Raw genomic sequence first — 24,708 nt, forward strand, 5'->3', positions numbered from 1 at the left:
TGCCCGAGGTGCTCTGCGGCCCAGGGCCCCGACTAAATGTCACCCAGAGGAAAGCAGTGATCTGTAGGCTACATTAGACACACAGAACACAGCAGGGGAAAACACACACTTCACAGGTAATGCAGGGATCGCCCAGCAAGGGCCTTGCACTCTGTAGCGCACTAAGTGGTCACTGGTCACAGATTTGCAAGGAACTGCTGCCAGACTTGGATCAACCTTAACCCCGAAGTCTGTGAGCTTCCCCGAGGACCGGGGGTTTGAGCTTCCGGGCAGGCAGAATCTCCCCGCCCTGAATCCACAACAAGCCCCAGGGTGATCAGAATGAGGGGAAGGGGGCGACAGCCCTCTCTAGGTGTCACCCCTGGAGGGCTGCTGCCAGTGGGGGTGTGAAACCCAAAGAGAAAGGTGATCCGGGCCAGTCGGCAGAGAGAGGGGTGTGAGGACAGAGGCCACCTGTGTGTTTCATTGTGGGGCAACCCCTCCTGGCCTGGCCCTTAGCCAGTGTGACAGAGGCCAGGGGAGAAGAAGCAGCCCTGCCACGGGGGCCCAGGCGAGAGCCGGCAGGTGCCAGGACTGGGTTACTTCTCCTCCCCACAGAGCCTAACGGCTCCTGGCTGACCCCCAGCACACTCAGCTGGTTCACCCCTCCACCCCCAGCCCTGCAGCATCTGTGTTCATGAGAAGCCAGTGAGGGGAGGTCGCGGGGAGAGTGCCGTCCTCACACCGAGCCCCTGGTCTCCCGGGACCCACTCGGACCCTCAGGCTCTTCCTCTCCATCCTGCTCAGCCTCCGCGTCCAGCTCTGCTCCAGCACAGACTCCCGGCAGTGGGGGCCTGGGGAGGTACTGCAGGAGCCGGCCTTCCCGCTTCACTTCTGCCAGCTCCTTGGCACAGCAGCTGGGCGTGTTGGTTTCATAGGTGTCGTGGAAGGTGTTGTAGTCCACCTCATAGAAGCCCTTTTCCAAGGTGAGGACTGGAGTGAATCGGTGGCCCCAGAGCACCTCCGTATCCATGTAGGAGCTCCGTGCTTGGCAAGTCATGCCTGGGTGAACAGAAGGCACACGTGTTAGGAGTGGCCACAGCTATCCATCCATCATCCGCCCATCTATCCATCCATCTATTCACCTATCCATCCAATCACCCACCAATCAGTCATCTGTCCATCCATCCATCCACCCATCCATCCATCTATTCACCTATCCATCCAATCATCCACCAATCAGTCATCCGTCCATCCATCCATCCATCCACCCATCCATCCATCTATTCACCTATCCATCCAATCATCCACCAATCAGTCATCCATCCATCCACCCACCCATCTATCCACCTATCCATCCAATCACCCACCAATTAGTCATCTGTCCATCCATCCATCCACCCATCCATCCATCTATTCACCTATCCATCCAATCACCCACCAATCAGTCATCTGTCCATCCATCCATCCACCCATCCATCCATCTATTCACCTATCCATCCAATCACCCACCAATCAGTCATCCGTCCATCCATCCATCCACCCATCCATCCATCTATTCACCTATCCATCCAATCATCCACCAATCAGTCATCCATCCATCCACCCACCCATCTATCCACCTATCCATCCAATCACCCACCAATCAGTCATCTGTCCATCCATCCATCCACCCATCCATCCATCTATTCACCTATCCATCCAATCACCCACCAATCAGTCATCTGTCCATCCATCCATCCACCCATCCATCCATCTATTCACCTATCCATCCAATCACCCACCAATCAGTCATCTGTCCATCCATCCATCCACCCATCCATCCATCTATTCACCTATCCATCCAATCATCCACCAATCAGTCATCCATCCATCCATCATCCATCCATCCATCCATCATCCATCCATCCATCTATCCATCCATCCATCCATCCATCCATCCACCCTATCATCCATCCCTCCATCCATCCAATCATTCATCAAGTGCTTGTTGAACGTCTGCTTTGTGCTAAGCACGATGCAGATAGAAAGCTGAATAAGACACGGTCCTTGCCCTGAAGGAGCTCAAGGAGTGATGGAGGCAGAAAATTAGAAATTAACAATGCAAGGTTTTGGAGTTGGTTCCTAGAGACTGGAGTGGATGATTCAGAAATGGACGTGGTTCCTGAAAATGCATTAAGTTCTAGAAGAGTGAGACAAGAAAAGAGGCAGGAAAAGTGTTTGAACAAAGATAAATTCAGCATGGCTGAACCCAGAGAAACTGACAGGCACTTAGAACACCCAGGGGTTGTTTTGGGTGGATACACATGGGCAGAAGCCTACATGCGCGTACACACACACACACACACACACACTCACAGCATGGCTCCTTGATTGGAGCATGCTCCAATGTCTCCATTCCCTGTCCGCTCAGCCCTGGCATGCCTGTGTTATTTTTAGGTGCTGCTTTCTCTCCAGAGAGGGCAGCTTTGTTTATGGATGAGGACGCCTTTGAGCTCAGGGCCATGTGGAAGCAGCTTTCTGATATTTAATCTTTCAGCCAAGGAAGGTCCTAGCTTGTGCTCTTCAGGGACTGATCCAGCCCCCCAATTTGGACGTTCTCTGGCAGGGGTCTCATACACACCAGCCCCAGGGCAGAGGCTGCTCCCCACTCGGTGCTCGGTGCTGGGCAACTCCAGTGTACCCCACATGCTGCGGCTCGCAGCCTGCTGTCTGCTCTCAGGGTGCTGCCTGCACCAGGCCCCTCCCCTCCGTCCTTGGACAAGCCCCTCAGCTCAGCAGAGGTGCAGAGGCCCAAGCTGGGCACTGACCAGCCTAGACATGGGCCAGGTGTCTGCAGGCTCGGGGGCCTCAGGAAAAACTGCAGGACAGGACCTCCATGGAAGCTTTAGGCCAACCCTCTTGGGGTCTTCCTGCCCTTCTTCTGTCCCACCGCTTGGGAGGGGGCTGCCCCATGGCTGGAAACCCACCTGTGTGTCTGGCAGCCATGTTCCAACGCACTTGGAAAGGACAGAAGCCCCTCTGGGTGGCAGGCACTGCGCGGGGGGTGGCAGGCACTGCGCGGGGGGTGGCAGGCACTGCGCGGGGGGTGGCAGGCACTGCGCTTCACATACGCTACTCCATTTCGTCATTTAACCCCGAGTGAGCCTGTGAAGTTTATTATCCTCATCTTGCTGACAAGTTGAGCAATCTGCCCAAACTCACACAGGCAGGCTGCACAGAGCCGTGCTGGTCAAACCTCGGCTTGAGCTCACAGCCCGTACTTGGCTCCATAGGTGTGGCCAGCAAGCTCTTAGCGATGCTGAGATCAGAGCCAGTGTGGGTGGGTGGTCTCCTTCTCGTCTCCCTGCAGACCCAGGGTTACCCAGGTCATGCGGGCAGAGGAGGTCAACCAGGTGGGGGGCCAGCCTCAGGACCTGACTTTGAGGCATCGTGAGGGCGAGGCCAGCGGGTGGCAGTGAGGGCGGGGGTGGGGCAGAGGGGCCGTGCTTAGGCACCGCTTGCCTGTTTGTCCCCGCGTCTCTGACCTGACCCTTCCTTTGTGGCCTCCAAGTGGAGCTCTTTTCCCAGAATCTCAGCCCACGTTCTGATCCGAGCCCGGCACCAAGGTCAGGGTGACCCGCAAGCCCCTGGCACTGTGGGAGGAGGCTCCCTGCATCCCAACTGTCCTGGCCCCAAGGGCTCCCTAGGCTGCCACCATATGCCGCCTGGCCAGGCTCGGCCCCCGAGCAGCTCCCTCCGCCCAGGTCTCTGGGGCCTGTTTGCACCCCAGCCGGTTCCACTGGCTCCGATCGGGAGGGTCTGTGGCTGCCCGGTCCGAGTCTCGCACCCTGCACCCAGCTTCTCAGGACGCCAGGAAGGCTTGTTTGGCCACCTTTGTGCCAGGCCCCCAACGTTTTGGGGGAGAATGTGGCGTGGCAGACAAGCTGTAGTCACAGACCTGAGCATGAACCCTTCCTGTCTGCACAAAGCTGCTACCACATCTTTAACAGGAGCTTAACGTCAGCCCTCCATGTTGTTGCCAGATTAGAAAAATATGTATATTCTGAGCCCGGGGGAGATTTCTGCAAGTCATCCTTAGGGTCAGACCTGTGGCTCAGACTCCTTCGTGAGTGAAGAGAAGCGGGGCAGGAGAAGGGGAGGAAGCAGAGGTGGGTGCAAGGTTAAGGGGGGCTCCTCGGCCCAGGAAATACAGCGGGGACACGGGGTCCCCCAGGCCTTGGGCTCCCCGAGCCCCGCACAGAGCTTGGCCTTGGGAAGTGCTCGGCTGCCCGTGAGTCCGTCACTGGGCAGGGAGGGGCTGGCCGGGCACGTGTGGGTGTGATGCATTGTTTTCTGCACACCTCGTGTTCATGGAGCCCTTTCCACAGGGAAGACGAGGGGCAGCCAGCTCCACAGGGGCCCACAGGGGCCCACAGGTGTCTCTCCCCAAAGAGGATTCTGTGACTTTGGGAACCTTGGGTTTGGGAAATGCCGCACCCTGTCCTCTCCTCAGGAGGTGATTCACACGTAAAAAGGCAATGCCAAGTCCTACCGTAAGAAGCCGGTTCACCTTTGTTTAACCCGGAGTTTCCCAAAGTTATTTGCTCACAGTTATTTGCTCTTTGGGTGACACCTGCTCCATGATGGCAGTTAGGTGTAGCCTGTTGGAAACCAGTGCTGGCTTTGGGTCACCTGGCTTTGACCTGCATCCTGGCTCCATGACTTAGGAGCCCTTGCTCCTGGGCAAATAATTTGCCTGTGTCTCTGTTTCCATATCTGCAACTGAAGGAAAACTATCTCACTCGATGAGCTACTGCAAGTTTAGAGTCTGGAATGGGCCCAGACGTTGGGCGGGTTCTGTACACCTTAGCTGCTCTCATTCCTCCATCTTGAGGAACGGTACCCCCCCAGATCACCATGCAGGGGTCGGGCCGGTTGAGCTGCCGTCTGGAGACTCCACCTTCTGGAGTCCTGGCAGTGGCCTGAGGGGAGGGGCTGAGGAGGAGAAAGCGTCTCACCTGTTGCCTCCACCATCCCTTCCAGGATGACCACGATTTCAAACTCCTCCTGATTCAGTTGGGCCCGCGACATCTCCCAGAAAGGGCTCTTCTCGTTGATCTCGTGAGAGATGATGAGCGGGGACACCAGGAAGAGGCGGTCGTCCCCCGTGTCGAAGCCCACGTTGATGTCGGTCTGGTTCAGCGGGATGAACTCCCCCTCCTTGGTCTGCCGGGACTTGATGAGCTTGGCGCGAATGGAGGCTTCCACGATGTGCGAGTTGCGAAGGTCGCCCACGCGGAACATGAGGCAGAGCTTCTCGTCCCGCAGGGAGATGACGGCGTTGCTGGAGAACATGAGGGTCTCGGCCCTCTTCTTGGGCTGGCTGATCTTGACGAACATGCAGCCCACCATGAAGGCGTTGACGATGGAGCCGAGGATGGCCTGGACCAGGAGGAGGAGGATACCCTCCGGACACTTCTCCGTGATCACCCGGAAGCCGTACCCGATGGTGGTCTCGGTCTCGATGGAGAACAGGAAGGCAGACACGAAGCCACTGAGGTTTTCGACACAGGGGATCCACTCCCGGTCCCCGATGTGGTCCAGGTCACCCCGGATGTAAGCAATGAGCCACCAGATGAACCCGAAGAACAGCCAGGTGACGGTGTAGACCATGGTGAAGACGAGCAGGTTGAAGCGCCACTTGAGGTCCACCAGGGTGGTGAAGAGGTCGCTCAGGTAGCGGTAGGTCTCCTGGACGTTGCCGTGGTGGACGTTGCACTTGCCGCTCTTCTCCATGTAGCGCTGCCGGGGCTTCTTGCCCTCCGCCAGCAGGCGCGTGCGGTCGGTGGCGATGGGGATATAGTCGCGGGCCTGCTTGGGAACCTTCTTAAGGTCCCTGGGAGTGACCCCAATCTCCATATCCTGGTTCATGGCATTCCTAGAATCGCCAGCCATAGCTGGGCTATGCTGAATTAAAGAAGACATCATCAGAGGGCCAATAGGCACAAGAAAAGATGCTCAACATCGGCTAATTATTAGAGAAATGCAAATCAAACTATGAGGTACCACCTCACACCAGTCAAAATGGCCATCATTAAAAAGTCTACGAATAACAAATGCTGGAGAGGGTGTGGAGGAAAGGGAACCCTCCCACACCGTTGGTGGGAATGTAAGTTGGTGCAGCCACTATGGAAAACAGTGTGGAGGTTCCTCAAAAAACTAAAAATAGAGATGCCATATGAGCCAGCAATCCCACTCCTGGGCATATATCTGCAGAAAACTCTAATTTGAAAAGATACATGCACCCCTATGTTCATAGCAGCACTATTTACAATAGCCAAGACATGGAAGCAACCTAAATGTCCATCAACAAATGAATGAATAAAGAAGATGTGGTATATATATACAATGGAATATTACTCAGCCATCAAAAAGAATGAAATAATGTCATTTGCAGCAACATGGTTGGACCTAGAGATTATCATACTAAGGGGAGTAAGTCAGAAAGAGAAAGACAAATACCATATGGTATCACTTATATGTGGAATCTAAAATACGATACAAATGAACATATCTACCAAACAAAAACAGACTCAAAATATAGAGAACAGACTTGTGGTTGCCAACGGGGAGCAGGGGTTGGGGGGAGGGAAGGAATGGGAGTTTGGGGTTAGTAGATGCAAGCTATCATATATAGAATGGATAAACAACAAGGCCCTACTGTATAGCACAGGGAACTATATTCAGTATCCTTTGATAAACCATAATGGAAAAGAATATGAAAAAGAATATATATGTATGTATAACTGAGTCACTTTGATGTACAGAAGAAATTAACACAACATTGTAAATCAACTCTACGTCAATGAAAAAAAAAATCATCATCAGTGAGGTGGACCATTCTGATTCACAGAAACCCTGAACTTCAAGGTCACTCTGCCTTTGTGCCCTCAAAGGCCTCTCCTCTAGTGTACAGTGGACCAATAGATGTGGACCAGCGGCAGGCTGGGAGATGCTCAGGGCAGGGACCATGTTTTCTTATATTATTCACTTATACCCCTGGTGCCTAGTACAGGTTCTAGCATATAATGGAAGCTCAATAGTTGTTTGTTGAATGAATAAATGAACACATTCCAGGTGCAAACTCCACATTTAGTGTTTAAAAGCTTTAAAGAAATCTGGGAGCAATTTAAAAAATAGTAATTGCAACACTTTATTAAATGGCTACTGTATTCCATGCCTGATACATGGACAGTCACTTGTTATCTCCACAACAACCCGTGGGAGTGAGAGCCTGTAATCTCCATTATAGCAACACTGCACTGTTTGCTCAGGCGTCAGGCTTATTTCCAACAGTCTCTCTCCCTCCTTTAGAATATAAGCCCCCCACCCCCCAGCTCAATTTGGGGTCTGTTTTGTTCCCTGATACATCCCAAGTACCCAGAGCATAGCCTGGCACATACTATGTACTCAGAAATTACTATTGAATAAATGGATGAATAAATAAGAAATGAGTCCCAAAGAGGATAAGTGACATCCAGGTGGAAGAGCTGATATTTGGGTTCTCGCTGGTCAGGCCCAAAGTCTATGCTGTTTCCTTTATCCCTCCCTGTCTTCTTTCTTTTTATCTGAGATCTTAGCAGCAGACAGAAAGGAAAAGGCAACATGTGTCTAATTCACCTTGCGGTCACTCCTACCGTCTGAGCCGAAGGTCTGTGGCCGTTTGAACCCTTACGAATATGAAAAATTGCTGTGTAGACCCACCATTAAAAATTCTGATACAGTAATTCCCTGCCCTCTAAGAAATTGAGATGGGCAGGCTGTTAATGCCCCAAGGTTTTCAAAAGGGCTATAAAATATTTTTGGAGTATATGCTGCACTTTAAAGAAACACCCAGAATCCTGTAGTACTCAGTCTACTGTTTTTCTGATATTCTGCTCACAGTCATTTAAAATGTTCCCAAGACATGAAGCTGGGCAGGACCGTGAGACTGCAACAGCAATAGCTTCAATGTCTGCCCAGTCCTGAGCCAGGCACCTCGCTAAGACGCTAATATCGTATGAGCTCATTTAATCCTCCCAACAGAGCTCTTACACTAGTACTGTATCATCACTCCATTTTCAGACAAGGAAAATGAAGCTCAGGTGGTAAGTGGCTGACTTAGGTTTGGGATCTAGGTCTGCCTGGCTCCAGCCCAGGGGGTTCACAGCCCCCAACACCCAATGGCCTGCAGACCTTGAGGTTCCAAGGAGCAGACTGAGACTGGTGAGCTGCTCCTTCCAGAAGGTTCTAGGAGCTTCTGATCCTGGGGATACTATCATTCAGCCCTTCTCCATCTTTATAAGCAAGTTCTTGACTTCACAGTTACACCCCTTCCCGGGAAACTGTGTCCCTGGTAGAACAACCTAGATGAATGTTCTGTAAACCACGAGTCAACCGCCTGATTGACTGAGTGAGGAAGATCTCACCCATCACAGAGAGGCAGACCTTTCCTCTGCTGCCTGAGTGGCTGCAGCAATTCCAGGGTAACCTTTAAAATATCATAGTGAAGGGTCATAGGAAGTGCTGTTTGTCTCAGACATCCACTGGCCATTTCCCGTTCTGCACAGGCCACCTGCTCCTTGCCCCTCACATGGTGGTTACAAAGATAAATGGAACTAGGAGGGCATGCTTGCTGCTACTTTGCAGAATCCCAAGCACGATTTTGCTCTGCCCCTTAGCCAGGAGACCGTTTACTGAAAACTCGACCAGAGAGTGCCCAGAAATGGGGAGAAATGCTGCTGATCTTGAGGCTCTGGGTGCCCCTGGGGACCCCAGCTGCTGGAACCCAGACGGGGGTCCGTTAGGAGTGCTGCCCGTGACTTCTCAAGACTCTGACGTTGGGCAGGGCAGGCTCAGCACCGGCAAGAATGAGTCACCGGCCAGGGCGCCTGGAAAGCACATCAGCTGCCCTCAGCTCTTTCAGGAAAGGAGCTTTCTGCTGATTTTCTGCACTATTTCCTTCTTTACTTTTAAGCATACTTTCATACGTTCTTGCAGAAGAAGGCCTTGTTCTGTGATGGAAACAGAAAAAGTCTTTCTGGGACACCTCAGCCCACATCTGAAAACGTTTTGTCTCCAGCAGACAGGAAAAGAGGTTGGCTTCTGATTTGATATTGGCACCCGTTCTCCACTTGAGCTCGAATCCTCTGCAGGAGTTATTACTCATTCATCCCAGGGTGAGATCTGGACTCTAGCTCAGGTTTCAACACACCTGCTCTGTGATCCAAAGTAAAAGTCTTAACTTTCTTTGCTTCAGTCTGATCTGCTATAAACCTCGGATACTATTCTCCACCCCTCCAGTCCTGGCAGCCATTACGGGGACCCAGGGAAAGGATATATGAAAATAAACATAAGTATAAATGTAAATAGTTACAAACTCTCCTTGAATTGAAATTTAATGCAATTTCCCAATAACCCCATTCTAAAGAAGACGGAGGCCGGGAGCATCTAAGTCAAGTATTTAAAGCCCCAGTGTGCAATCTGCAAGGCAGGTATCAGGCAGGGTCCCTTGACTACCTGGATTCCCTCTAAGAGTAAGCAAATTGCCCACCCTAGAAATCTTGGTCTCCAGTGCTGTGGCCCAACAAGTCAAAGGGTTTTCATGGACAATGAAGATTCTTTAATCAGATTTTCAAGATCCATTCTATTAATTTATGCATCCATTGAGCAAACACTAATTGATGAACTATTAATAGTTCAACTCGTGTGCTAAGAGCTGGTGATAAAGCAGTAAGATGAATGCAGACCCAGGCCTTGTATAGTTTGTATTCTAGCATTGCCTCTTCGAACCCAGGGGTCTGTGGAGACAGAGGCAGGGAGAAAGTGTTGGCTGGCCGTGGCAAGCTGCTTGTGGGCACTGATCTCTGCAGAGCCAGGAAGAGGGCCTGACTTGAGCAAATCCCATTCAATCTCATCAAGCCCAACACTGCTCTTCATCTTTCATTCTCTCCTGCGTCCCTGAATGGAAAGCTGTGCCGAGACACGATGAAAGCTCTTGGGAAAGGCAGAGCTTCAAGTCCAGCAAAGTGGTTGAATCTCTTTGATACAAAAACACAAGTGGAGAAAGAATCAAAAGAGGCAAAATCAAAGGCAGTTGTATTTTAGATAATGCATTAGCGAATCTGACATCCATTTAAATGCACCTCTGCATTAAGAATTCCAAAAACACCTCTCACGTCCCCAGTGAAGAAAACTCTGTGTCATGGGGGTGCTTTAGAAAGTCATGGACGCAGCAGCTTGATAGAAACTGCACTTGGGGGCCAGCAGGGCTTCCTGAAGACAGCACTGGCCCAGGAATCTTGTCTCAGACTCAGTTCCCCTACTGTGAAATGGGCATAGCAGGCGCCCTTAGCAATTTCCTCCTTTCTCTCTTAGATACACTGGATCAAAGTCTGAGTTCCCTGAGATTTGGGATTTGGCGTGAGATTGGAGGAAGTGTAATGGAAGGAATATACCCATTTCTCAGACTGAGATATTTGTCGACTGTTCTATATGAGTCTATACGGCTGTACTGCTTGTTAAATATGAAAAGACTCCAAACTGGTTGATGAATAAGTTGCTCCAATGCCCTCAAAGACCCTCAAGGTGAGCAGGAAGTATAAAAGTTCTTACCAGTAGAGTATGTACTTGGAACAGAGAGGGCACATGAGAGTAGGAAGAATTCTTTTGTTTTGTTTTTTTTTAAATCTTACCTACATCTTTTTTTAAAAATATTTATTTATTTATTTGGCTGCATCGGGTCTTAGTCACGGCAAGCAGGCTCTTCATTGTGGCGCTCGGGCTTCTCTCTAGTTGCAGTGCGTGGGCTCTAGAGTGCGTGGGCTTAGTTGCCCGGCGGCAGGTGGGATCTTAGTTCCCCGACCAGGGATCGAACCCGTGTCCCCTGCATTGGAGGGCGAATTCTTAACCACTGGCCCGCTAGGGAAGTCCCGAGAGTAGGAAGAATTCTGAGAGGCCCCACGATTCCTGCCCCCATACACTCCCTGTACACCCCCGGACGTGGGGATGGGGTTCTCACTCCCGTGCCTGGGTTTTGTGCTGGCCCAGTTGACTCTAAGCAAGGCAGATCGTTTGGGGGTGAGCCAGACCTAGTCAGAGAAGCCCTTAAAAGGACTGGGCTTCTCCTGAAGCAGGATACTGGAGGCACGAGAGGAATTTGACGAGACAGGTGTTTCCTTTGCTGGCTTTCAAGACGGAGGGGCATTGTGGCGAGGAATGTGGGTGACCATCAGGAGCCGAGAGCAGCCGCTCATTGACAGCCAGCAGGGGAACGAGGACCTCAGTCCTACAGCCGCAGAGAACGAGATTCTGCCACTACCACAGGAGCCGGAGGAGGGCCTGAGCGCCAGACGCCGTGCAGCGGCTGACACCTGGGTTTTGGCCTCGTGAGACTCTGAGTGGAGAACGTGACCATGTGGCGTCTGGACTTCTGACCTTCAGAACCGTGAGCCGACCAATGGTGTTTTAAACCAGTACGTCTGTGCTCAGATGTGACGGCAGAAATAAACAACGTTTTAGTTGTTTAGTTTAGTTGACGACAGAAGAGGAAACCAGGTAATGACGAGTTAGGCACCAGATTGCCCAGCTTCCTACTTTACCTTGAGCTGAGGGACTTCCGGGGAAGTGACTTCTCTGTAAGCCTCAGTTACTTTATCTGTAAAATGGGGACAATAATAGTGCCACAAAGAGGATTGCTGTGACGATGAAACGAAAGGCGTGTGCACGGTGCGTGGCTGATGGGAGGTCTCCTAAGTGGTAGCTCTGTTATCCTCTGTCTAGGGGTGGGGGTGGGAGTTGGATGGGGGCAGGAGAGCTTCAAGCATCAAGGACGAGGAAGGAGGACCACCAGGGCCCTGTGCCTGCCGCGCCAGCATCGTGCTGCCATGTGGCTTCATTCCATTCACTCCTGCGAGGAGGGCATCGTCTTCATCTTACAAAGGCGGGAGCTAGGAGGCAGCTTAAATAGCACACCCAGAGTCACACAGCATCTGCTGGGAGCTAAGACCCAACGCAGTGTCTAGATTCCACAGCGGCTGCACCAGACTGGCGCCTGCGGCTTGGAGAGGAAGAGGTCTTAGATGGCTCTGGTCTCTGTGGGGTCCTGGTGGGGAACCCCTCACTCTCTTTCCCCAGAAGCCGTGCCTGAAGAACTTTCTAAGAACCTTCACTTTCGGTTCTTTTCACACCGAGGCAGAGACGGTTCTGGCGTTTCTCTTGCATGTGACCTGCCTTCTCCACACAGGGGCATGGGAAGAGGAGGATGGGAGCCACCAGGGCTGGGGGGACAGGGGACCCCTGAGTGCAGTGGCCTGAGCATGGAATCGGGGTCACCAGCCTGGCTTTCCCTGACCATGACCCCTCTTCTCCCAGCCACCTGTCTCGGGCCAAATACCCCCACTGGGCTTGGAAAGGGCTGCTCTGTCCTCCTTCCTGCCTTCTGGGCCCCGGACAGTTCAGAGGCCCGGGAAGAAGCAGCAGGCACCTGGCCTCAGCCCACAGGCCGCCCACCTGGAGCCTGGTGTAGAAACAGCAGAGAGAGAGGCCAGGGCCCATGGACATGGGAGATCCAGTGGCTGGCCCAGAATGGGTGGGACTGGCCCGGAAACTGATGGCCGAGCAAGCCCCTCTTCAGCCAGGAGAAATCGGCCAGCAACTCCAGCCCCCTAGAGCCTGGGCCCAAACCGCACGATGGGCTGGCTCCTCCCAGGGGCTAGCCCTGGTTTCCCAGCTTTCACGGTTACTAACCTTGAAAACAAAACCAGAACTCTTTGTAGTGCATTCTGAGGTTTAATGGCAACGAGTCAGAAGTAATACATCTTTAAAAACCCAGCAGATATTTTGTTTAAAAGCCTCATCATTTTGCAGCTATTTGCAGCTATCAACTTAGGTGGGGGTCTATTCTCTATTTCCTGGATGTTCAGTGGTTTACCTTCTTGAACCCAAGTTCAAAAAGTATCTGGGTGACATCACACGTGTGAAAGCCCATTGGAGACCGTGGCACACAAGATTCATTCATTCCTTCATTCCTTCATTCAGTGAGTCTGTGACCCCCACTGAACGTCCCCTGCAAACGTGCATGATAGACCTGGGGGGTGTAGAAGGAGGTGGCGCAGCAGTTCAGCCCTTTCCTGCGCTTTCCATTCACATTCCCAGGGGTCTTGTTAAAATGCAGATTCTGATGCAGTAGCTCTGGGGTTCCCAAGATCTGCATTTTCTCAAGGAGCTCCCAGGGACCTCGATGCTCTGGTCCTCAGGCCAGTCTGCACCCATTGTGGGTGCCCACTGTGACCAGCTGGGGGGCTGGACGCCATGCTGAGGCCCAGGTCCCACAGCCCAGAAGCCCGACCCTGGCCACTCTTATGGCAGTGGAGACGGAGGACCCCTGCTCTATTTTCTGCCCTCAAGGAGCTCACGGAATGGTGGGGACACACAGGCAGATGGTGCAATAGAGAGTGACAGAGGGACCAAGGCACAGTTCTTGATTCAGCTTGGCCTGAGTGGGTGAGTAAGAGTAAGGAAAGACTTGGTGAAGAGGATGCCCAGCGGGCGGGGTGAGGTGAGCCCTCGTGACACGAGACACGGGAGCCTCATAACAGCTCAGGCACTTAATGCCCACTACGTGCCACCGCTGTGCTGGGTGCTTCTTACGCATTGTCTCATTTAGTGCTCAAACATCTTAGCAGTTTCATTTACAGATCACAAAAGCAGAGTGATTTAGTAACGTGCTTAAGCCCACTCAGTTATTAAGAGGCAGGACTAGACATGTTTGACTCCAAACCTCTAAATGCAGCTCTAAAACACCTGGTCCAGGAGGCGGCAGACGACACATTCCGATCTGTGCTTGGAAACCAATTCATGATTTACTGCCGTGCTGTCCGTTCTGCCTGGGCTGCAGAGTAGAGCTGGGGCCATCCCCCCTCTCCTCCATCCACCCTCCTGCTTTTCGCCTGAGCTGAAAGCTCCCCGTGCTTACATCTGCTCCTGGACTTTTTCTCACCACAGCAGTATTTGCTCACACAGGTCCCCAGTTGCTCCAAGGAGACAGGGTGTCCGCATATCCCAGCCAACACCTGGTGTCTTGGTGTAAATCACCAAGCGCCCCTTTCACTCCCAGAAGCATCTCTGTGTGGATGCGCTGGGCTCTCCCAGGTCAGAGACCACTAGCCGGTGGCCACTGATCTCACTGTGAATGACTCTGGCTGGGCTTTCCTTCATGTCAGGTGTGTCTGCCTCTGCCAGGAGTGGAGCCAATACCTGTCCCTCCCGAATGGGATGAGCACGCTGTAGTGACCAGAACCCAGGAGGCTGGTACCCAACTCGGCCGCCTCCAAAGGCAGATGAGTGAGGCCAGCGAACAGAGCTGCTGCTTCTCTGAACACAGACACACCTCACGTGCGTACTGACCAGACAATGTGCTTTCTCTTATTTTTATTCAAATATGAGACTTCTCAGACCTTCTTTTCCACGTTTTTGATAGAGAAAAAGATTTTAAAAGATATAATTCCTATTCTAGGAAAAGCAATTATGCAAACCCATGGTAAATGCAATCAAAACTTGCTCTGGGTCCTGGGGACACTATAGGGAGTGGTGGGGACTGAGGTGAGCAAAGTACACGTGTGGCGCCACAGGGGGCAGCGCTACTCAGCTGCAGCTAATTACTGTCATGCAAGAATGTGGAGCTGGTGCTGCAACATCTTCCACTTTCTTCTTCTAGAAAAACTAGAAATGAAGACTTTTAAACAGGAAATTTTGTTTTTTCAATGTTGACAACTAATTCAACGATTTCTGAAACACCGAGCGAGCCAAAAAAAAAAATCTATCTGTGAGTCAGATTCAATCTGTCAGCTGCCAATTTATACTCCTGGGCTCCCGAGGCAGAGAGAGGCTCCTTCCCCACCTGGACATGTTGGCTGGGACTTTGAGTTACGCTGAGCGTGGTGTTAAGGGTTGTGGTCATGCCAATAAATTCTCCTCAGAGCCTCCTGTTTGCACTAATGAGTCTGCCATGTACACCGCCTGTCAATCCTCAGTACAAAGGAAGCCGGGAGGCCAACGTAGGACTCACACGATAGCAAAGAGACAGAGAATGGGCTGCTGCTCGGTTCCCACCGTGGTCCCAACCAGCCCTGTCTCCCCGCCCATAGCCTTGTCCCCCCTCCCCAGACCCCTCCGTTGTGCAGAGGGCTGCCGTGGCCCCCTCTTCTCACCGTGCATCCTCTGCCTACCTGCCTTCTCCTCCCAATCACACCCCTTGCAGTTATGCTGCAGGAAGCAGGGTCTCTGGGAAGCATTACGTTATCCACTTCACTGATGGCAGAAGTGGTTCCCAGTGAGAAGAGATTCTGACTAGAAATGCTTTGAGACACTATAGGGAGTGGTGGGGACTGAGGGAGCGCCCTCTCCGGGGCGGGGTGGTGGGCTGTGGGGCCAGGAGGTGCATCAGGTCAGGAGTTGTCTCTGGCTGGGACGTAATGGAAGCTGAGCATCCGTCATTAGGGGATCCTGAGCCAAGAGGGCTGTAGAGCGCAGCGGGAGGAGCGGGGTGGACCCCAGGTGCTGGCTTGTGCCCAGGAGGCTCCTTGCTGTCGCAGGCTCACAAGGGCTCAGGACGCGTGTGCTCCTTGTAGCCCTGCTCCTGGACCAACGCCCAAGAAAGGGATTCTGCCGAGGTCTGCTACAGCACACTGAACGTTGGCACCCCTCTCTCTCAGATGCAAAACTGTCCCGTGACAAGGAAAACAGATATCATATGATATTGCTTATATGTGGAATCTAAAAAAATGGTACAAATGAACTTATTTACAGAACAGAAATAGAGTCACAGATGTGGAAAACAAACTTATGGTTACTAAAGGGGAAAGGTGGGGAGAGATAAATTAGGAGATTGGGATTAACATATACACGCTGCTATATATAAAAAAGATAACCAATAAGGACCTACTGTAGTAGCACAGGGAACTCTACTCAATGCTCTGTAATAACCTATGTGGGAAAAGAATCTAAAAAAAGAATGGATATATGTATACGTATAACTGAACCACTGTGCTGTACACCTGAAACTAACACAACATTGTAAATCAATTATACTTCAATAAAAATTAAATAAAACAGTCCCATGACTGCATGAGGGGGGCATGTACCAGGAGAAGGGCGGGGGGCTTTCAGCGGAACGTGGAGCCGGGGCCACGTGGATGGAGGAACAGGCCTTGCCGGGTGGGACCCCCGGTCACCGCGATGTCCCTGCACGCCACCATCCTGACTGCTGAGCTGCTGAGGCTGCGGCAGGGGGGCCGCTGTGTAAGGTGTGGGAGGCTCAGGGCATGGGCGTCCTGTGCTGCCTGCGACTGCTCAGAATGACCTTCCCTGGGGAGCTGTCACAGACTGCCCGGTCCCTCCTGCTCAGGCCTCCCGGGTCTCCTTCCTGGGGCTGCCTCTGTCCCTCCCAGGGGAGCCCTTGAATCTGGTCCCTCAGCATGGGTGGGACTGTTGAGCAAAGTCAAGGTAGGGGTGTGGCTGCAGGGCCGGGGTCACTCCTAGGTAAGTCACCTGTCCCTAGGTTTGCCTCAGACATGCCCTGACCAGAGCCAGCTCTTTAGGGAGCGTCTATCCCATGTGTGCTGCTTCCCCCATGCCCTCTGCACTCATTTTGTTTTTGTTTTAAATATGTGTTCAGTTTACTTCCTGCAGTGGGTTATGCTGACTTATTTTTATTTAAATAGCCCTGGAAGTGAAATGTGTGTATGTCTGTGTGTGTGTGGTTTTTTTTCTCTGAACCAGATGTATATTAACCTTATGTGTATTCACTCACCTAATCAGCTCCGCAACACTGTGGAGAAAGCACAATGCGTCCATTATACAGATAAGGAGACTGAGACTCAGGGAAGGTCACGGGGCTGGGAAGCCGCAGGACCTGCTCGAACTGACACTGGGCTGACCACAGGGTCCACGCTCTCCCATTCTCCCACTTGACATCCACCCAAGTCCGGAGCACTAGACAGAGTGCAATCTTGATCCTGAATTATAATCCCAACTCTCCTGGCCACATACCTTGCCCTGAACTACACATCATTTCACAGGTCCCTACCCTGGGTCCCTTTCCTGTATAAGAAATGGAAATATCCACAGGAATCGTAGTGTCAATGAAATACCTGCTGTTTTATCAGGAAAATTTTACTCCACCAAATACCAGTATAAGGCACTTGGCCCCCTAATCCGAATTGTTACTGGATAAGGGCAGGTATGAGGTATGAAATAATAGCAGTGTTATTACTCTATGGAATTATTATGGAATAATAATGGTAATTGCCATCTCCGTGGGGCCCATTCATAACTCTTGGGCTCATGAGAATCCTATGATTTTAGTCCCACTTTGTAGTTGGCTAGCTGTCCAAGGACACACACATGCTGGTTAAATCACTCCCACGACAATGACACTTGACATGGAAACACAGACTATGAGGTTTTGGGTAATAAAAATGCCGGAAGATTTAACAATAGGTCTAGCAGGTGGCCTTGACCCCTGGCCGCACAGAGAAGGGGCTGGTCAGTGCCAAAAGGGTGAACCTGGGCCCTCAGAACCTCGGGCAGCCCAGACCAGGCCACTCATTCAGACTGCATCCTCGGACGGGTCTCCACCACGATTCCAAGGAAGGAATAAAAGCTTCTGCATTATTTTTTGGTATCTGGAGAGGAACATGAGCCTTATTTGAAGTGCTGTGGACTAATCCTATGCTTACTTTGTCATTAAAGACACAAAAACATGGGGAGTTTGCGATACAGATAAAAAGCAGAGAGAAGGATTAAATGGTGTTTCACTGAAAGGTTTTTAAAGGAAGACAGAGTTCTCATCTGAAATGAGAGCAGACAGATCTGGCATTTGCTTGTGGAGTTCAATTCTTTGGAGGAAACACAGACAAAAAGATCATTTTGATGGTATTTAAAAGATCTAGTTGAGTATATCTGAGTGAGTCCAAATATGTTCACTAATTTTTTAAAAATAAATTTATTTATTTATTTTTGGCTGCTTTGGGTCTTCATTGCTTCGTGCGGGGTTTTTCTAGTTGTGGCTAGCAGGGGCTACTCTTCGTTGCGGTGTGCGGGCTTCTCATTGCGGTGGCTTCTCTTGTTGCGGAGCTCGGGCTCTAGGTGTGCGGGCTTCAGTAGTTGTGTCACGCAGGCTCAGTAGTTGTGGCTCGCGGGCTCTAGAGCACAGGCTCAGTAGTTGTGGCACATGGGCTTAGTTGCTCCGCGGCATGTGGGATCTTCCCTGACCAGGACTCGAACCCGTGTCCCCTGCATTGGCAGGTGGATTCTTATCCACTGTGCCACCAGGGAAGTCCCTATTCACTACTTTTTAAAAGGGTGAAAATCAGGCTTAATTTGAGGTACGGACTATGGATTTGAAAGGCTTAATCACATGTACCTGTCAAGCAATTTAACGTTTTGTAAGCACCTCATTGTTGGGCAATGCATCTATGGAACTGCAGTTGTGACTCAACTTCCCAACTCAAGTTCCCAACTCGTTTGGCTCCCATTTGCTTAAGATGGAACATTTGTTGCCCTCCTTGGCAGGCTGCTGCGGGCCCTCATGGGTCCTTACGTCTATTCGTCTTAATACTCAGCCATGGTTTACTGGCCGCAATCCAGATGCACCCTCCCAACACCCTGCAGGAGATGTATAAAAAATCACGAATAAAAGGGCATGAAAATCAAATTAATTCATTTTACGTTTTCACCCCATTCGTGTCTGTCCAGCCAGTACTTTTCCCTTTGAAGCCGGCTAGCTCTCTGAAAGTGAGCAGAGTCGTTATAATACATTCTCTTCACTGTAACCCTCCACTGTGAGTATGTATCCTGCATTAAATAATAAAGCAGATTAATAATTAAATCAAAATGAAAAACCACTTGTTTCCTCTCAACAGCCCCAGGGACAGATTTCCTGGGCTGGTACCAATTTATCAATGACGATCAAAGAATATGAGATACAGTAGCGCAGAGAGATGGTAGCAAGAAAGCAAGATCATGTGAATACAAACAGACTTACATACAAGTGAAAAGATGGCATGGTGACAAGAAGGTAAGAGAACCAGTGGGAAAGGACCAGAGACTCAGAGCGTGACAGTAATACTATTATCCCAGATTGTGTTTTAAATGATTTATATGTCTTGACTCATTTAATCATTTCAGAAAAGATGTGACATAGGTACTGTTTTCCCTGTTTATAGATGAAGAAAGAGAGTGAGTAAACTGCCCCAAAGCTAGTGTCGTGGGTCTGGACTTGAACCCAGGCTGACTGGCCCTAGCATCACACGCTACATCTACGGAAAAGGAGGAAAAGGGAGCCTCCACGTGATGCAGTAAAGAGGAAGAAGACGAACATCACGGGAGGCTGAGTGACCAGGAGAAGCAGTGAGAATATAAGAGAAACAGGAAGCAAAGAGGACTGAGTAAAGGGCTGAGCATGAAAGACGCTTAAGGCAGCACAAGATGAAAAGAAACGACACAGTGATGAGAAGTGAGTGAGGGCATCAGAACGTGAGTTGGGAGAAAGAAAAGAAAGAACAGAGAAGAGAATCAGTCAAGGGGAAATAAGCCTATCTTACTTGCCCTTTGCTATGCCATTATACCCATTTTACAGAAAGTAAAATGAAGGTCTGAGGAACTAAGTGATTCGCCCAAGGTCACACAGTTCCTGGCAGATCAAAAGGAACCGTGTTAAGTACAAAATGCCAATGAAAGAAACCAGAGAACATCTAGAAAATGGAGACACATACTCTGTTCATGAATGGGAAGGCTCAACACAGAAAAGATGTCAGCTCTCCCCAGGCTGATGTATAGATTTAATGCCATTCTTATCAACCTCCCACAAGATTTTTTTGTAGATACAGGGAAGATTATTCTGAAATTTATATGGAAAGGCAAAGGAACTAGACTAGGGAAAACAATTTTGCAAAAGAGTAAGATGGAAGAAGCCAGTTTACTCAGTTTCACAACTTACTATACAGGCAGAGTGATCAAGACCATGTGGTTTTTCAAGCCCCTTGGAAAGGCTTCTGCGGTCCAGTGGGACCTCCTTGGCCCCCACATCTCTCTGGCGAGGCTCCCCGCCCCCCGACGCTGTGGCACGGCTGCCTTCCCCCTAGTCAGTCCTGGGAGAGGCTCCAGGCAGGACAGACAGGGTGTGTAAATGACCCAACCTGTATCACAAGTTCCTACACAAGGTCTGGCCTGTGGTAGGAGCTCCATACACATTTTTGAAGGAATATGCGAGCGACTTTTTAAGTTCATCCAATAAAGGGCACTTTCCAAAGTGACTGAGGCAACCTGACTCGGGACTGTGTTCCCTGATCTCCAGTGGGGTCGTCTGCGATAGCCCAGGAGCGCTGGCTGTCATAGCCTTGCTTGTGAGGTGCCTTGGACCTGGGCCCCGTGGACCTGTTACCCCAGCTGGACAGCAGCTTCCTGGGGCAGGGGTGGCCCCTCGTCCCTGCTGCTCTTGTGACCCCCCAGCCAGGCTCTGGGGATTAATGCTCAACAGCCCAGTCTTGGGGGAGGGGGAGCAGACTCCAAGTGCAAGACGTGGGGCACAGGTTCAGCCCTGGATGACACGTTTCCACTCTTGCCTTTTTCCCTCTTTTCCTTTATGAGCAGCAAGAAATAACACAGGATGATGGCTCTAGGACCTACCTGACTTTAAACGCTGGGAGCCTGAAATGTAAGAGAGGACATAGTGGCAGGTGGCACACACAGCCCCAAACAACCAAGTCTCAGGAGATGAGAGTGAGAACCTAAAAGCTTGTCCTTGTCACCATCGATCTCTGACTCCCCCCTCCACTTCCCTTTTCAGTGTCCCTACCAGCTTCTCTGGCCACCATACGGGTTGACCCTTGGTGACCAGGAAGTGCCGTTGCCACCTGCCAAACTGGTCAGATATCCCTGACCTCTGCCCCTCAGCCTGCTCTGGTCTGGAATGATGATGGAACTTAACATGGATGCACAAGCCAGGATCTCCAGGGTCATGTGTTAAAGGTTTGGCTCTGACATTTAGCTCAACAGGGCCGTTGGCCAGTGTAGCTGCCGTCCTGGGCTCTGGGGACTAGAATAGCTCACTTATCAGAATGTCAAGGTAGGAGGCGCTAGATAAGCTGGGCTGCACTGGCAGAGGCCACCACTCGGTCCCTCGGCAGCCAGGGCTCCGGAAGGGGAAGCTGTCCCCTCTGGTTTAAAATTATTCCAGAGAAAGCCACTCCACAGGTCTCTTAGAGAAATACATTCAGGTGTTGTTGTTTTTTTCAAATGTCTCCCTTCAGTCCTTTGTGTTGGCTCTCCCATCCTTCTTGTCTTGTCTTTAGGAAAAACAGAGCAATTCCTCCATGGCTGACAACGGTCTTACAGACAACTGATGATGAGGTCCGGCTCCCAATGGCCCGTCTGTAGCTCAGACACGGTGGAAATTTAATCTAAAAATGGCTCCTTCCAACCACCTAATGGATTCCTGGGCCACTCCCTTCTCTCCATCATCCTCCCATCTGCAGCCTAAATATTCAACCAGGATTGCTCAGAAAATGCAAACTTCTGCTAACGTTCTCCTAAGTGGAAAGCATAACCCTCCCTGCCCGAATGATCACGTTCCAAGGTTTTCAAAAATTAATTATTCCTGGCACATGCTCGGAGATCAAATCGATGGTTGCTGAATTGATTTAAAAACAAAAAACAGACATAGACGCAGTTTTTGAGTACGTGAACGCACAGGACACTGCTGGTGGCTTTGACCACAGGACGCAACGAGAGCTTGGCCGTATTTGGAGCAAACAGGAGGGAGGGTGGCACCCCTGCTGTCACCTCGTGCTGCTGGTCAGCATTCTCACGGGCCACTGGGGCACCTCTAGGGTCTCCTGGATGGGAAACCCCGGAGGGTGCCGACAGAGAGTCCCAGGGGGATCTTGCTACGCAGCCTGTGGGGTGGGAAGAATGCTGTTGACAGGGCCACACTGATTCTGCTGGACCCACAGATAGAGGGAAGAGCTCTGCCCGGCTCAGGATGTGCCCGAAGACTCCGGGGAACCCAAGTCGGGGAGTCCCACTGGGATCTGACCCTGGGCGGTGCGGGCCCTTCTCCCCCCTCCCTTTTCACCCTCGCCTCTGCCTCCTGCCGCGCTGCTTGCTGCATGGAGCTCACCCATCTCTGCTTACTGTCGGCGGGCTACTTAAACAAGGAAGGCTGCGGGAGAGTCTGCGTCTGAGTGATGCCCTTCCTGTTGGAGAGCTAGACAGGGAGTCTAGAATATGGTTTGGGGAAACTGGGAGCCCCGTGCTTTCGTGGAAAGCACAGACCGTTTCTCTATGGGATGTTTCCTCTTTCAGCGATGGCCCTGGTGCTGTTCTAATAATTGATGCTGTTTTAACAATTTACTATCAATCTTGTGGTGAATGAACGGAGCCTGACAAGTAGTAAACACTCGATAAATGCCCCAAAATATTCCTTCCAAGGTAAAAGGATGCTTGTCTTTTTCTAGCCTTAGGTTCCAAATCTCTACTCTGTGAACTTAGTTTCAGATTGTGTGGGTACAGGATAGTGTAGGGGGGCGGGATGAGGTGAGGTCAGGGGAGGCTGGGAGGAATGGTGGGAAAAGCACTGGATGGGAAAAGAAAAACACAACCTCGTTACATACGTAAAATGCCTTAGGTCACACAGGAAGCGTTCATAAGTGACAATTCCCTGATATCAGTGCCAAAAAGCACCCCTGCCCTGCACCCCAGCACTTCCTCTGAGGGCCCTGCCTTCCTCTACCTGGAGTGAGGGCATCTCAGGCAGGATCAATAGCTGAAAATCACAGGCCGACCAGGCTTCTCATGTCGGAGCCCAGCCAAGGGCCCGTCTCTCTAACGCCCACACCAATGGCTCTGCTAGATTCTCCCACCAGATTTTAGGAAGCCCGAGGGCCTCTGTCAGCCAGCTGATGGGATTTACACCTGGGTTTTAAGGAAAGGTATAGATATGGGAAGGCCAGAACACCTGTCAGGCTTGCTGTTTGACAGTGGAAACAATCCGGATTTGAAGCCAGAGGACAAGCATTTAGAAGTTAATGGCTGCTTACTAGCGCTCAGAGCTCTCCAAACTTCAGCCTCATCTATAACGTGGGTGGGATGAGCTCCACGTCACAGGACTGGAGTCCAGATTACCGCACATGAGCGTGTCCAGCTCAGTATTTGGTTCATAAATATTAGCTTCTTTTCACTGCCTCCCTCCCACATGGAGAAGTACTTAGGGAAGCAGAAAGCCCTACGCTGCATAGCTTAGTGATGAAAAAGAGGTACGGTTTGGAGTCAGGCCCAGGTGAGAATCTCACTTGAAGGCTGTGGACCTCCAGCAAGTGACGTCGCCTTGCTCAGCTGCACCTTCTCCCCTGTAGAACGAGGTCGGTGATATCTGCTCCATTAAAAGGCTCAGAAGACAGCAAAGTGCTGGGCATGGTTTGACCCAAAACAACCACTCATGTGCCTGTGGGTCTGCTGGTGTTTGAAAGGACTCTCAGAGCAGGTGCTGAGCTGGCCTTGTCCGACCCGATGCTTGGCACAAACCCTGGAGCTTCGGGGCCAGAGCTGGTCCAAGGAGCCGGCAGTGCACAGGCTGCCCCGCAGTCCAGGGAGGAGGAGAGACCTGGTTGAGGGGAGGCACCACAGCTCTCCAGGGAGATACGTGGGTTTGGGGAGCACGGGAATAACGGTGCCATTCCCTAGTCCCTAACCCTGCCCTTGGAGCTTTGCCCCCCCCCCGCCCCGGTCTTTCTGAACAGTTTGAAAGATGTTTAAAAAGAGATACGGAGGCACGCAGGAGGTGACCGGGCGGCAGGAGGGCAGAATCAGCAAGGCCATGTTGCCAATTTGGCCGGACTTAAAAGGAAGCAAGACTAAGCTGAGGATTTAAGGCTAAAAGGGCTGGCCGCCCGCCCCGGCTCTCCATGCCCACACTTGAAGGCAGAGCGGCTGCCCAGGGGAAGGATTCCCCCTCCCCACTGCCCCGGCCTCGCCCACCCTGATGCGGGTTTTGGTGCCACAGGATCCCAGCTCTAGAACAGAAGAGCCACATTCACAGCCCTCTGAAGCCTAAGCTCCCAGCCCAGGGCAGCGCACCGGCTTCGGGGAGCTCAGATTTCCTGGCTGAACTTTGGACCCATCCTAAGCCCTTCCCTGTCCCCAGGGCTCCCAAACTGGCAGGTGCCGGGGAAAAGCCAGCTGCTCGGGCAGTGGGCACCCTGAGAGCGCCCGTCCTGCCTTCCAGAACCGGTGAGCTGGGGAGAAGCGGAGGAGGAAGGAAGACAACTTACTTGTTGAGATGGGAGCTTCCACACCACACTGATGCTAACTTCTGGGGTGCCCCTCCGAGGCGGTGCAGGAGCTTTCAGGGCCCGGGAGGGGATATCCCAGCCCCAGCCATCACGGCAGCCTCGGACTCTGCCGGGAGCCTCTGCCTGCGTGGGGTCCGGTGGGCAGAGGCTTCTAAGCCATTCTTTCCCTTCCCTCGCCAGCCCCTCCGGTCCCAGCCACTAGTCACTCCCTTTCTCCAGCGACAGTGGCAGGAGGCGCACGCTCTCGCTCTCTCTCTCTCTCTCGCTCCCTCCCTCCGTCCCCTCCTCCCTACCTCCCCTCCGCCCTCTTCTCTCCCCTGCTTCTCCTCCCGTTCTGCCCCCAGTACAATGAATCTCC

The 24,708-nt window shown here is 51.7% G+C and overlaps 1 protein-coding gene across 1 annotated transcript; it reads right to left on the minus strand.

The window, feature by feature from the left end:
• Positions 1-718: 718 nt before the first annotated feature.
• Positions 719-24,386, minus strand: KCNJ5 (potassium inwardly rectifying channel subfamily J member 5). The gene is made up of 3 exons (XM_068555521.1): positions 24,330-24,386; positions 4,980-5,928; positions 719-1,041 (listed from the first exon to the last, which is right to left on the minus strand). The coding sequence occupies exons 2-3, from the start codon at positions 5,914-5,916 to the stop codon at positions 719-721; spliced, it is 1,260 nt and encodes a 419-aa protein (XP_068411622.1). The 5' UTR covers positions 5,917-5,928; positions 24,330-24,386.
• Between the last annotated feature and the right edge of the window lie 322 nt (positions 24,387-24,708).

Source organism: Eschrichtius robustus, chromosome 11 (genome assembly GCF_028021215.1).
Source record: "Eschrichtius robustus isolate mEscRob2 chromosome 11, mEscRob2.pri, whole genome shotgun sequence".
NCBI classification, from domain to species: Eukaryota; Metazoa; Chordata; class Mammalia; order Artiodactyla; family Eschrichtiidae; genus Eschrichtius; species Eschrichtius robustus.

Excerpts from the sequence above, each read along its gene's own strand:
- KCNJ5 (XM_068555521.1), bottom strand. The coding sequence starts at position 5,916 with ATGGCTGGCGATTCTAGGAATGCCATGAACCAGGATATGGAGATTGGG. Across the intron at positions 1,042-4,979 it reads AGGGATGGTGGAGGCAACAG|GCATGACTTGCCAAGCACGG; the intron begins GTGAGACGCTTT and ends CTGTTCACCCAG.